Below are 12,994 nucleotides of genomic sequence, written 5' to 3'. Positions count from 1 at the left end.
TTACATTTAGCAATCAACAGCATGGGTGCAAAAAAAAAATCTACATTAAAACCCTTTGTTGGCATGCTTTACACTTTCCACGAACAGAAACTAAAATAATATCTTATACAATTAGTCACAAATACAGTCCTCAAGTTTTTTGCCCATACACATGAGTATTGTCTAAAACATGTCTTTGTAGGAGCTAGGCCCTGCCACTACTGTGCGTGGCTGAGTTCACAAATCTGTTGTAACCTGTAGCTTCCCTGTCACTTCTCTGGATCTTCTCTCCTGCTAACCTTTGTTTTCTGGCAGTGATTAAAACCTTCTGCCATTGCCATAGCTACTGCTGCTGCTGCTGAAACCTCCATAGCCACCTTGGTTTCATGGTTTAGCAAAGTATTGGCCTCTACCACCATAGGGGCTAAAGCTTCTGCCTCCAAAATTTCCTCCTTTCATGGGTCCAAAATATGAAGATTGATTGTTGTAATTGCCAAAATCATTATAGCTTTTCCACCACCTCCAAAGTTGCTTCCATCCACCAAATCTGTTATAGCCATCCCCACGGCCACCATATCCACCACCACCTGAACTGCCACCAAAGCCACTTTGCCCACTGAAGTTTCCTCCACGACCAAAGTTGTCATTCCCACCAAAACCACCTCCAATTTCCAGAAAGAACCACTTTGACCTCTTTGGCTGGATGAACAACTGGCCATTTCTTGCTTAGATAGGACTTTCCTTACTTCACAGTTGTGGCCATTCACAGTATGGCATTTTTGAATGACAGTCTTGTCTAGATCATGGTCATCAAATGTTACAAAAGCAAAGCCTCTCTTTTTGCCACTGCCTCGGTCAGTCATGATTTCAATCACTTCAGTTTCCCCATACTTTTCAAAATAATCTCTTAGATGATGTTCTTCAGTGTCTTCTTTAATGCCACCGACATCTTTTTCACAGTTAAGTGGGCACCAGGTCTTTGAGAATCTTCTCTTGAAACAGCCCTCTTGGGCACAACTCTTCCATCCACCTTGTGTGACCCTGCATTCATGCTGCATCCACCTCCTCCACAGTGGCACATGTGACAAACCCAAAGTCTCTGGAGTGCTTGGTGTTTGGATCCCTTGTTACCACAGTGTGTGAGCATTCCCCATTGCTCAAAATGACTCCTTAGACTCTCATGGGTTGTCTCAAAGCTCAAAACTCTGATGAAGGCTCTTTGGGAGACTCTGACTTAGACATGCTGGTGGTGGGAGGGGAGACTTTAACGATGCTTCCTTGGCACTGTCCATCAGCAGAAAGTCCTTGATTAAGTCTTTACCTAGACGTTTTATTCTTTTTGATGCAATTGTAAGTGGGACTGTTTCCTTAATTTCTCTTTCTGCTACTTCAGTATTAGAGTATAGATATGCTGCAGATTTCTGCCTATCAATTTTGTATCCTGCTATTTTACTGAATTCATTTAGCAGTTCTGGTAGTTTTTTGGTGGAGTCTTTGGGTTTTCTCTATACAGTATCATGCCATCAGCAAATATAATCATAGTTATTTTAAGTTCCAGTTTGATAATGTCAACATCCCTGCCATGTCTGATTCTGATGCTTGCTCTATCTCTTCAAATTGTGTTTTTTGCCTTTTATTGTGCCTTACAATTTTTCTTGATAGTTTGACAGGATGTACCAGGTTAAAAAAAAAAACAAAACCTGCTGTAATGTGGTGCCTTTAGTAATGTGGTGAAAAAGTGTGGCAGTAAGGGAAGCGTTCTATAGTCCTGTGATTAGGTCTCAATCTTGGTGAACCTATTTCTCTGGATTTTGAAATTTACAAGTATTTTTGTGTTTTTTTCTCCCAGCTTAGGTGGGACAGGATGGCTAGAGTGGGCTGGAGTTGGATATTTTCCATCTTGCAATTCAGTTAGGCTCTGGTTAACTAGTTAGGCTCTGGTTAACAGTTACCCCTGAAGGCAGACCTTGTTCTTAACACAGTGCTCTGGTATATTTCAAATTGGTTCCTTTTCATCTCCTCCTACCAGAAGCACAAAGAGATTTTTTCCCAATATTTACAGTGAGAACTGTAATATGTAGATCTCAGTGAGAACTGAGATATGTAGAGCTCCTGGAGGTATAACTCACAAAAGTATAGTGGCCTTTGTATGTCTGAGTTCTTCTGGAGTTTTTAACTCTCATATTTGTCCATGTTGAGCCTCTAACAATTTGTCAGTTGCAGATTGGGTTTCCAATCCTGGAAGTTTCTCATGGTGGTTTCCATTTGAGTCTCTGCTCCCTGTATTTACCTGTAGGTCTCTCCAATCTTGGGAACAGCGGGTTGCTGTCCAAGAAGAGTTGGATCCAAGAAGAGTAATTGATTCTTCAGTCTTTTAAGGTTTTTACTTCTTGCTGGGACAGAGCGGAGACTTCCAGTCTCCTAACATGCAGAACCAGAACCTAGAAGTCTTTACTATTTTTTTTTTAAAGTGAGCCAGAATGAGAGAGAGCTCATGAGCAGGAGAGAGGCAGAGGGAGAGGGAGAGAGAGACTCTAAGCAGGCTCCACACCCAGAGAGGAGCCCGATGTGGGGCTCAGTCTCATGGCTGTGAGATCATGACCTGAGCTGAAATTAAGAGTCAGATACTCAATTGACTAAGCCAGCCAGGTGCCCCTAGTAGACATCTTCTATGTACTTATCACTGTTTTAGGAGCACTGTATTAAAGGACAACAGCAAATAAGACAATGACCCTGATCTTAGAGAAGTTAAAATTTGTCAGGAGAGACAGGTGGTGTGTTTTTTTTTTTAATTTTTTTTTTAACGTTTTATTTATTTTTGAGACAGAGAGAGACAGAGCATGAACGGGGGAGGGGCAGAGAGAGAGGGAGACACAGAATCGGAAGCAGGCTCCAGGCTCTGAGCCATCAGCCCAGAGCCCGACGCGGGGCTTGAACTCACGGACCGCGAGATCGTGACCTGAGTTGAAGTCGGCCGCTTAACCGACTGAGCCACCCAGGTGCCCCCGACAGGTGGTGTTTTTTAAAAAATTTAAATCACATCATTCTCACAACACACACACACACACACACACACACACACACACACACAGAAGGTGGCAATGTGAGGTGATAGGTATGTTAATTGGCTTGACTGCAGTAATTATTTCATAATGCATATATATCAAAGCATGACATTGTATACTTTAAATATATACACTTTTTATTTGTCAATTATACCTCAATAAAGCTAGAAAAAATATATTATATTTTAAAGATATTTTTATGGGAAAATGCAAATCCTCTATGAATTCCATTTTAGTGTTTTAGATTTTAAACTCTTCTGGCTGGCTCAGTCAGAAGAATATGCAACTCTTGATCTCAGGGTTGTGAGTTTGAGCCCCACGTTGCATGTAGGGATTACTTAAAAAAATAAACTCTTTTTCTGAAGCCTCTTATTTTTTTTTTTAATTTTTTTTTAACGTTTATTTATTTTTGAGACAGAGAGAGATAGAGCATGAATGGGGAAGGGGCAGGGAGAGAGGGAGACACAGAATCGGAAGCAGGCTCCAGGCTCTGAGCCATCAGCCCAGAGCTCGACGCGGGGCTCGAACTCACGGACCGCGAGATCGTGACCCGGGCTGAAGTCGGACGCTCAACCGACTGAGCCACCCAGGCGCCCCAACCTCTTATTTTTTTTTAATGCATTCAATACTGAGATCTCAATACAGTTTTCCAGACATTTAAATACAAAAACCCCTGTCATAAGTGAAGGCCAGGGTGAAAAATGGCTTATTTACTAAAATAATGAAGTTTGCTTATAGGTAAAAGCAGTATAGGAAAGTAGACAATTTTTTTGAGAAATTGTCCATGAATCATATCTTTTCTTCCTAATTTGAAAAATACAGAAATTCCTGTTTCCGATTCTGTGTCTCCCTCTCTCTCTGACCCTCCCCCGTTCATGCTCTGTCTCTCTCTGTCCCAAAAATAAATAAAAAAAAAAGTTGAAAAAAAAATTAAAAAAAAAAAAAAAGGGGCGCCTGGGTGGCGCAGTCGGTTAAGCGTCCGACTTCAGCCAGGTCACGATCTCGCGGTCCGTGAGTTCGAGCCCGGCGTCAGGCTCTGGGCTGATGGCTCGGAGCCTGGAGCCTGTTTCCGATTCTGTGTCTCCCTCTCTCTCTGACCCTCCCCCGTTCATGCTCTGTCTCTCTCTGTCCCAAAAATAAATAAAAAAAAAAAACGTTGAAAAAAAAAAGAAAAATACAGAAATTACTGAGAGGACTGAGAAAACTGAAACTTAAAAGCTTAAGTTACAGGAAACTGAAACCTAACCAAGCCTAACCAGCTTGTTCCGCTTCTGTACAATTGCTTGGCGTGCCCGTGTATTCCCGATCAATCATTGTCGCTTGGCGTGCCTGTGTATTCCTGATCAATCATTGAGATACCCGTACCCCCAGTTGTGGTCTGACCTAAAGACAGGAACCAATCGAATACTGCTAAGTGTCCAACTTTAAACATCAACCAATCGCAGCTCTGTAACTGTGGAAAATCCCTGATTTCCCCATGACTTGTTTGTACCCGTCTATAAAAGGGCTGTAAAAACCTCTCTCGGGGCCTCTTAGCGTCACCGGCAACAAGTGCGCAGAGGTCCAGTTTCGAACCTGCAATAAATGACCCTTGCTGCTTAGCTTTGACTCTGGACTCTGGTGGTTCGTTTTTGGGGTCTCTTGGACTCTGGGCGTTTCACTGGGGGCTCGTCCGGGATAGCCCCCCAAACCCACCAGACCCCAAGTCAACAGGTCATTTCTGAGACCGATCGGTAAGTGAGCCGGCTCTGTCTGTTTCTGTTTGTCTGTTCATTTCTGGCTCTCCAGCGCAGGATCTGTATCAGTGACTGACCTAGCCCTGGCGGACGCGCTATAGGGCAGTCAGTCAGGACCAGTAGGAGACGTCCTCTGGCACCCGTCTGGGGCACCATTTTGGCCCATAAGCACTCTTTGTTCGGGTTACGGACACCCGTCCTGTATCTGGTCTCTTCTCCAAGGCACTTTCTGTTTGCCGCCGCGCTTGCGATTTAACTTGTCTCCTCTCCTCTGCAGGTATATCCGGCTCGCTCCCGGAACATAAACTAACTTGGCCCATTTATTTTTTCCTATACAGACTATGGGACAGAACCAGAGTACACCTCTCTCCCTTCTTCTAGCTAATTTCAAGGATGTCCAGGCTAGAGGCCATAACCTAAGCCTGGACATCCGCCGGTCGAGACTCATCACTTTCTGCCGGTCTGAGTGGCCCACTTTCGGGGTGGGCTGGCCTACTGAGGGCACTTTTTGTTTGCCTATAGTTGCCAAGGTCAGGGCCAAAACCCTCCTGCCAGGAGAAGAGGGCCACCCAGACCAGGTTCCCTACATCCTTGTCTGGCAAGATCTTGTTGAAAACCCTCCACCCTGGATGTCCCCCTTTCTTTCCTCAGGGTCCTGTAAGATTCTCGCGGCCCGCTCCACTGACCCAACCAAGCCGCGAACCCCCTCAGCACCCCTAAGTCCCATATTGCCCGATAGTCAGGACCTACTATCCCTGGACCCTCCATCCTATCTTCCCCCTCCCCTTGCACCCCAGGCCCTGCCTGCAGCGGCCGCCCCACCAGTTGCCCCGCTGGTTGCCCCTCAAGGGGAACTGGGGGGGCGGGAAGCAGCAGCTGTGCCAGAACTAGGGAGGCTACAGGCAGCAGCCTCGCCAAGCCCTATTGAAAATGAAACCAACCGTGAAGGGCCAGCCGGCCAAACTCGAGGGCGCACCCAGCGTGAGCCAAGCTCTCGCCTCCCCGACTCCAGTATTGGCCCTTCTCCACCAGTGACCTATATAATTAGAAAACCCAAAATGCTCGGTTTTCTGATAACCCTAGAAATCTTATAGCCCTCCTAGAGAGCATAATGTTCACCCACCAGCCTACCTGGGATGACTGCCAACAGCTTTTGCGAATCCTGTTCACCACGGAAGAAAGGGAGAGAATTCAACTTGAAGCGCGGAAGCTGGTCCCCGGGGAAGATGGTCGACCCACTGTTAACCCTGACCTCATTAATGCTGCCTTTCCCCTGACTCGGCCTAATTGGGACTACAACACGGCAGAAGGTAGGGGACGACTGCTCATATATCGCCAGACTCTAATGGCGGGTCTCCGGGCTGCAGCACGCAAGCCCACCAATTTGGCCAAGGTGTACTCGGTAATACAAGGTAAGACAGAGAGCCCTGCCAACTTTTTAGAAAGATTAATGGAAGCCTTTAGGCAGTACACTCCCATGGACCCTGAAGCCCCTGAAAATCAGGCCGCTGTTATAATGTCTTTTGTAAACCAGGCTGCCCCTGACATCAAAAAGAAACTCCAAAAATTAGAGGATTTAGAAGGAAAACAGATCCAGGATTTACTCCGCATTGCTCAGCGGGTATATAATAATTGGGACGCTCCAGAGGATAAGCAGCTCAAAGCTACCAGGGAAATGACTAAAGTCTTAGCCGCCATAGTTCAGAAAAATCAAGGGCCCACAGGAGAACAGAAAACTCGCCCCCCTAGGCGCCCCCTAGACAAAGACCAATGCGCCTACTGTAAAGAAAAAGGATTCATGACTGTCCCAAAAAAGAAGCAACTGCGCTCGGGGTCAGCCATGGCAAACCAAAGCGGCCCCCATCCTATTTACCCAGAACTCAGAATAGGGGAGATGGGGTTCGGACCCCCTCCCCGAGCCCAGGGTAATCCTACAAGTGGAGGGGACCCCTGTGCAATTCCTTGTGGACACAGGAGCACAGCATTCAGTACTCACTAGCCCTCATGGAACAAGGGAAGACCTACAGGACCGGCCGTTACCTGATGCTGAGGTCACCTGGTTCACTGACAGAAGCAGCTTCATCCATCAAGGACAGAGGTATGCGGGGGCAGCAGTGACATCTGAGACTGAAGTGATATGGGCAGAGGCTCTGCCCCCAGGGACTTCTGCCCAAAGGGCAGAACTAATTGCATTGACCCAAGCATTAAGAATGGGGCGGGACCGCAAAGTGACTGTATATACAGACAGCCGGTATGCCTTTGCCACGGCCCACATACATGGGGCAATATACCGTGAGAGGGGACTACTCACTGCTGAAGGCAAAGACATCAAAAATAAAGATGAAATTCTGGCCCTATTGACCGCTATTTGGGCCCCTAAGAAACTGGCCATAGTACATTGCCCAGGTCACCAAAAAATAACTGATCCAATCTCTCGAGGAAATAATCTAGCTGACCAAACTGCACGCCAGGTAGCGCAAAAACCCATCCAAGTACTACCTGCGCAGCTACCAGACCCAGGGCCCCAAGATTTACCCCCACAGCCTGAATACTCAGAAGATGATCTTATCTGGATGCGCAAGCTCCCCATGACCCAAGTTACAGATGGATGGTGGAGGGACTCCAGAGACCGCCTTATCCTTCCCGAAAAATTGGGCCACGCAATCCTGACAAAAATACACCACTCTACCCATTTGGGGCCCTGAAGACTTCAGGATCTCCTCAGACAATCCAAACTGGTATTAAGAAACATCTCTGACCAGACGGAAAGGGTTGTGACAGCCTGTACTGCATGTCAACTCCAAAACGCGCACCCACACGCCACAGCCCAAGGCCACCGAAAAAGAGGAACCATACCAGGAGCCCACTAGGAAGTGGACTTCACTGAGGTAAAGCCCGGCAAATACGGCTATAAATACTTACTAGTGTTCGTAGACACTTTTTCAGGATGGACTGAAGCCTTTCCAACCAAGAAGGAAACGGCGCAGATAGTAGCCAAAAAGATCCTAGAAGAAATCCTGCCCAGGTATGGTTTTCCAGTCATGATAGGGTCAGACAATGGACCTGCATTCGTCTCTAAGGTAAGTCAGGGATTGGCTTCCGTACTTGGGGCAGATTGGAAATTACATTGTGCCTACCAGCCCCAAAGCTCAGGACAAGTAGAAAGAATGAATAGAACATTAAAAGAGACCCTTACTAAATTGACTATGGAGACTGGTGCTAATTGGGTAGAGTTACTCCCCTATGCTCTGTACAGGGTTCGCAACTCCCCATACAAGTTGGGCCTTACACCCCATGAAATCATGTTTGGCAGACCCACACCTATCATACCTAATCTTAAGTCAAACCTCATTCAATTAGACCAAGATAACAGCCTCTTGTCTTCTCTCAGGGCTCTACAGTGGGTTCATGAGGCCGTGTGGCCTAAACTAAAAGAAGTGTATGAGACGGGGCCCCCACCCACTCCTCATCAGTATCATCCAGGAGACTGGGTCCTCGTCAAGCGACACCGCAGGAGAACCTTGAACCCAGGTGGAAAGGACCTTACCAAATCATCCTGACGACTCCCACCGCCATCAAGGTAGATAACCTCCCCACCTGGATACACCACACCCACGTGAAGCCTGTCGACCCGCTGTCTGACCTCGTGGGACACACTGATAAAAATACTACTTGGACTGTAGACCGGAGTAAGAAAAATCCCCTCAAACTAACCTTGCACCGTGCCTCCCCTAAACATGTACAGGATAGTGACCCTTGTCCTACTAGCCCTCAACCTCAAACTCCTGGAGGGAGGACTAAATGCCCCCGTTGACAAACAGAAATTGTACGAAGCTCTGTATGGAAGGCCCTGTGATTGCAGAGGTGGTGTAGTTAGAACCCTTACCCTGCCACATGGTAACAGACTAGTAGCCAGCTCTGTAGGAAGGGGTGGTCACTATCAGTGAAGATACACTCAAACCCAAGACTGTGGGACCACAACTGCTCACTTAACCCAGACCTATGACATCACAGGACTCCAAAAACAGCAGTGGTTATGTGTTGACAAACCTAAGCCCCTGCCCCCCAACAGCAGAATGCCCTTGCTCTACTTTCCAGGAGTCGATGCATAGCTCTTGTTATGACTCCTATCAGCAATGTATAGGGCCAGACAACTCCACTACCTACTTTACAGCTATCCTACAGAGTAACAGGGCAGCAAAAGCTACTGATAATAATATGCAACTTCAAGCTGGCTGCCGTGGCTCAGTTGGAGAAGCCGTCCGCTGGATAACCTAGCCTACACTTATCTACCTCATAATTGGACTGGAGTATGTATCCTGGCCACCTTACTGCCAGATATTGACTTAGTTGCAGGAAAAACCCCCATGCCCATCCCTAGTCTAGATTTTGCAACTGGCAGATCCAAACGAGCTGTGGCTGTTATCCCCCTCCTGGCAGGCCTAGGAATTACAGGCGCATTAACTACCGGGACAGCAGGATTAGGAGTCTCCATACACTCCTATCTGCGACTCTCTCGGCAACTAATTAACAATGTTGAGGCCTTGTCAGGGACAATCCAGGATCTGCAAGATCAGCTAGATTCCCTAGCAGAAGTGGTGTTACAGAATAGAAGAGGGTTAGATCTACTAACCGCAGAACAAGGCGGCATATGCTTAGCCCTACAGGAAAAATGTTGCTTTTATGCCAATAAATCAGGAATAGTTCGGACCAAAATTAAACAGCTCCAAGAGGATCTCGCACGCCGACGAAAAGAACTAGCCAAAAACCCACTGTGGTCAGCACTCCACGGGTTTCTCCCTTACCTTCTTCCCCTTTTGGGCCCCCTACTATGCCTCCTCCTCCTTTTTACCTTCGACCCTATTATAATCAACAAAATAATGAACTTTATCAGGGACAGACTAAACACCATTCAGGTTATGGTCCTTAGGCCACAGTATCAGCTCCTAGACATGGAAAGCGGGCTTGATTAGGTAACACTGTAGGACCCAAGATTGGTTCCTCAGGTACTTGAGAAAGGGGGGAATGAGAGGCCTGAGAAAACTGAAACTTAAAAGCTTAAGTTATGGGAAACTGAAACCTAACCAAGCCTAACCAGCTTGTTTTGCTTCTGTACAATTGCTTGGCGCGCCCGTGTATTCCTGATCAATCATTGTTGCTTGGTGCGCCCGTGTATTCCTGATCAATCATTGAGATACCCGTACCCCCAGTTGTGGTCTGACCTAAAGGCAGGAACCAATCGAATACTGCTAAGTGTCCAACTTTAAACATCAACCAGTTGCAGCTCTGTAACTGTGGAAAATCCCTGATTTCCCCATGACTTGTTTGTACCTGTGTATAAAAGGGCTGTAAAAACCTCTCTCGGAGCCTCTTAGCGTCACCGGCAACGAGTGCGCAGAGGTCCAGTTTCGAACCTGCAATAAATGACCCTTGCTGCTTAGCTTTGACTCTGGACTCTGGTGGTTCGTTTTTGGGGTCTCTTGGACTCTGGGCATTTCATTACAAAGAATAGTATAACAAACACCTGATGGGGAAATATAATTAAAAACAAAAATCTCCCAACCCAATAAACCTCTCCACAAAGGTAGAAGAGAAAGAGAATAGTTTTTATCATTTGCATAAAAATTAAACTAGAACTTGATATTCATTACAGGTATTCTGCTAACAAATTACACAGAAATAAATCTCACAGTTTTTATATAGCCAGGCAGATACAACCCACTGTATATATGTTCTCAAGATAAACAACAAAACTAGTTCTCAAGTAGGAGAATTTGAGAACATCATTTGTCACATATAGTTCCTCCTAAATTCACTTGGAATTTGGAGTAACCATGTGTGTTAGTTGGCTTTATTTATTTATTTTTAATGTTTATTTATTTTCAAGACAGAGACAGAGACAGAGTGCGAGCAGGGGAGGGGCAGAAAGTGAGGGAGACTCAGAATCTGAAGTAGGTTCCAGGCTCTGAGCTGTCAGCACAGAGCCTGATGTGGGGCTCGAACTCACACAACCTGAACGGAAGTCGACACTTAACCAACAGAGCCACCAGGCACCCCTGGTTGGCTTTACAATGAAGGAAAAACCAATTTTCGTATCTTTATGAGAGCAGGTAGTTTTGCAGTTTGGAGCCAGATGCCCACCAAAATTACTCTCCTAGTCTCCCATGGGAACTGGCAAGTAGGGGTGGGTGCTATCTCCCTTGACATTTACATTTCAAGGAGGTGGCCCCCAGCTCCTTGAGAAAAATATTCCTGGGTTATAAATCTGGCAAAAAAAGCCTTAAAAAGGATTTACATCTCAAACATAAAAGTTTTCTAAAGAAAATGCTCTAAGAAAAGGGAGGAGTCTCTTCCTTCATTTTTAACAGAGAGAATTAAGCCTTTAAGTTTTAATTTTTATTTTCCCTTACACACCCAAATGCCCACCACATACAAGTAATAAGTACTAACAGTTAATTATGTTTGCTTCACATTTTTTTTATAAAAAATTTTTTAACGTTTTTTATTATTGAGAGAGACAGAGTGGGAGCAAGGGAAGGGCAGAGAGAGAGGGAGACACAGAATCTGAAGCAGGTTCCAGGTTCCAAGCTGTCGGCACAGAGCCCGATGCAGGGCTCGAACTCACAAACTATGAGATCATGACCTGAGCTGAAGCTGGATGCTTAAGTGACTGAGCCACCCAGGCATTCCACATTTTTTTTAATAAAAGAAAAAATATGGAGGTTAAAATTCCTTCTGTGCCTTCCCCACCCTCCATCTCTCTTGCTCTCTCCTTTGAAGCCGCCACTACTCTATATTTGGTGTGCTTCCTTCCAATTGTGGTAATAGCGCTTTGTTTACTTTTACAATTTGTAATTAGAAAATGCCTCTTTTACGTGCTGCTTCTATCTGTTTGGCTTTTTTAGATTCCACATATAAGTGAGATAATGAAGTATTTTTCCTTCTGTGTCTAGCCTCTTTCACTTAGCATACTGTCACCAGGGTCATCATGTTGTTGCAAATGGCAGTATTTCCTTCATTTTTAAGGCTGAATAATATTCCACTGGATATACACACCACATGTTCTTTATCCTTCCATCCGTCAACAGATACTTAGGTTTTTTACATATCTTGGCTGTTGTGAGTCATGCTGCAATGACTATGGGTGCACTGATTTTATTTTCTTTGGATATATATCCAGAAGATGGATTGTTGGATCATCTGGTAGCTGTAGTTTTAGTTTTATGAGGGGCAGAGAGGTAGGGGGAAAAAGGAGATGTTGATCTATGGATACAATGTTGCAGTATATAGAATGAATAAACCTAGAGATCTAGTGCAGTGAATATAGTTAATATTTATTGAATACTGGAAAACTGCTAAGAGAGTAGATTTCAGGTGCTCTTATTACACACAAAGAAGATAACTATGAGGAGATGGTATTTTAATTAGCTTGACTGTAGTGGTGCTTTTATTATGTATATCAATTCATCTCATATGCCTTAAATATATACAATGTTTATTTGAAAAAGAAAAAGAAAAGAAAGTCTCTCTTTTGTAGTGAAAAATATGGAATATAAACAGAATCGCTTCCTTATTGTCCAGCCTGGATTAAAAAGAACAATAGATGAAGTGCCTGACAAAGAGGAGCGCTCCCTGGATTTAATATGCCTGTGCTTTGCATGTATGCTGTGCCCAAAGTCTTGTTCTGAGCTGATAAAGAAGCTTGGCTCTCCTTCAGTGCTCCAAACAAAGAATGTGGTCAACTGACTGATCAAGGTGCAGCTAAGTGCTAAGTCACGTGAAAATTGGTTATGCTCTGAAGATTGTGTCTAGGTCAGGTCTGTGCCGATTGCTAGCATATCTCCCCTTCCACCTTCCCCCAAGCCTCTGTGCTTTAGAAGCTGGAAAGTCCCTATCCTTGGGCACTGGGTGCGTGTACAGCAGCAATAAATAGCAATATGAAGAATATGGGCAACAGGTGCTGGAGACTTGTCAATTAGCGACAGAGTGTTACTTCCATATAAGGATATCATGACATGGTGCCCCAGGTTAGAAAGATGCCTAAGGCCAAGATCAAAAAGACTAGGTGCCTCAACATCTACCTATGTTGTAGCCCACGTTCAGTGGAATGTGTACTGTCTGCTACATGATTTGTATATCCTTTAATGCAACAATTTCTCCAGTGTAGTCCAGAAACCCTGGGGATCCCCAGAATCCTTTCAGGGATTCCACAAG

At 45.3% G+C, this 12,994-nt stretch overlaps 1 protein-coding gene and 1 pseudogene across 3 annotated transcripts; one reads left to right on the top strand and one right to left on the bottom strand.

Moving 5' to 3' along the window:
* Window positions 1–297: 297 nt before the first annotated feature.
* Window positions 298–1,221, bottom strand: LOC109268800 (heterogeneous nuclear ribonucleoprotein A1-like; annotated as a pseudogene).
* A 3,609-nt stretch (window positions 1,222–4,830) lies between these two features.
* LOC109268806 (uncharacterized) lies at window positions 4,831–8,271 on the top strand. Of its 3 annotated transcripts, none has more exons than XR_008419589.1 (2): window positions 4,831–6,090; window positions 8,172–8,271. XR_008419589.1 is itself a non-coding variant. In XM_053895429.1 (2 exons), the coding sequence occupies exons 1-2, from the start codon at window positions 5,892–5,894 to the stop codon at window positions 6,323–6,325; spliced, it is 312 nt and encodes a 103-aa protein (XP_053751404.1). In that variant the 5' UTR covers window positions 5,805–5,891; the 3' UTR covers window positions 6,326–6,545. The 3 variants fall into 3 exon arrangements, 1 of the variants encoding a protein (XP_053751404.1); XR_008419588.1 differs by lacking the exon at window positions 8,172–8,271 and adding an exon at window positions 6,315–6,545 and having other exon boundaries at window positions 4,831–6,192; XM_053895429.1 differs by lacking the exon at window positions 8,172–8,271 and adding an exon at window positions 6,315–6,545 and having other exon boundaries at window positions 5,805–6,192.
* Window positions 8,272–12,994: the final 4,723 nt, after the last annotated feature.

The sequence above is a fragment of the Panthera pardus genome, unplaced genomic scaffold (genome assembly GCF_024362965.1).
Source record: "Panthera pardus isolate Hobbes unplaced genomic scaffold, ASM2436296v1 HiC_scaffold_6, whole genome shotgun sequence".
Classification (NCBI taxonomy): Eukaryota; Metazoa; Chordata; class Mammalia; order Carnivora; family Felidae; genus Panthera; species Panthera pardus.
Note: the sequence above shows the minus strand (reverse complement) of the source record. Positions and strands in the feature narration are given on the sequence as shown.

Excerpts from the sequence above, each read along its gene's own strand:
- LOC109268806 (XM_053895429.1), top strand. The coding sequence starts at position 5,892 with ATGTTCACCCACCAGCCTACCTGGGATGACTGCCAACAGCTTTTGCGA.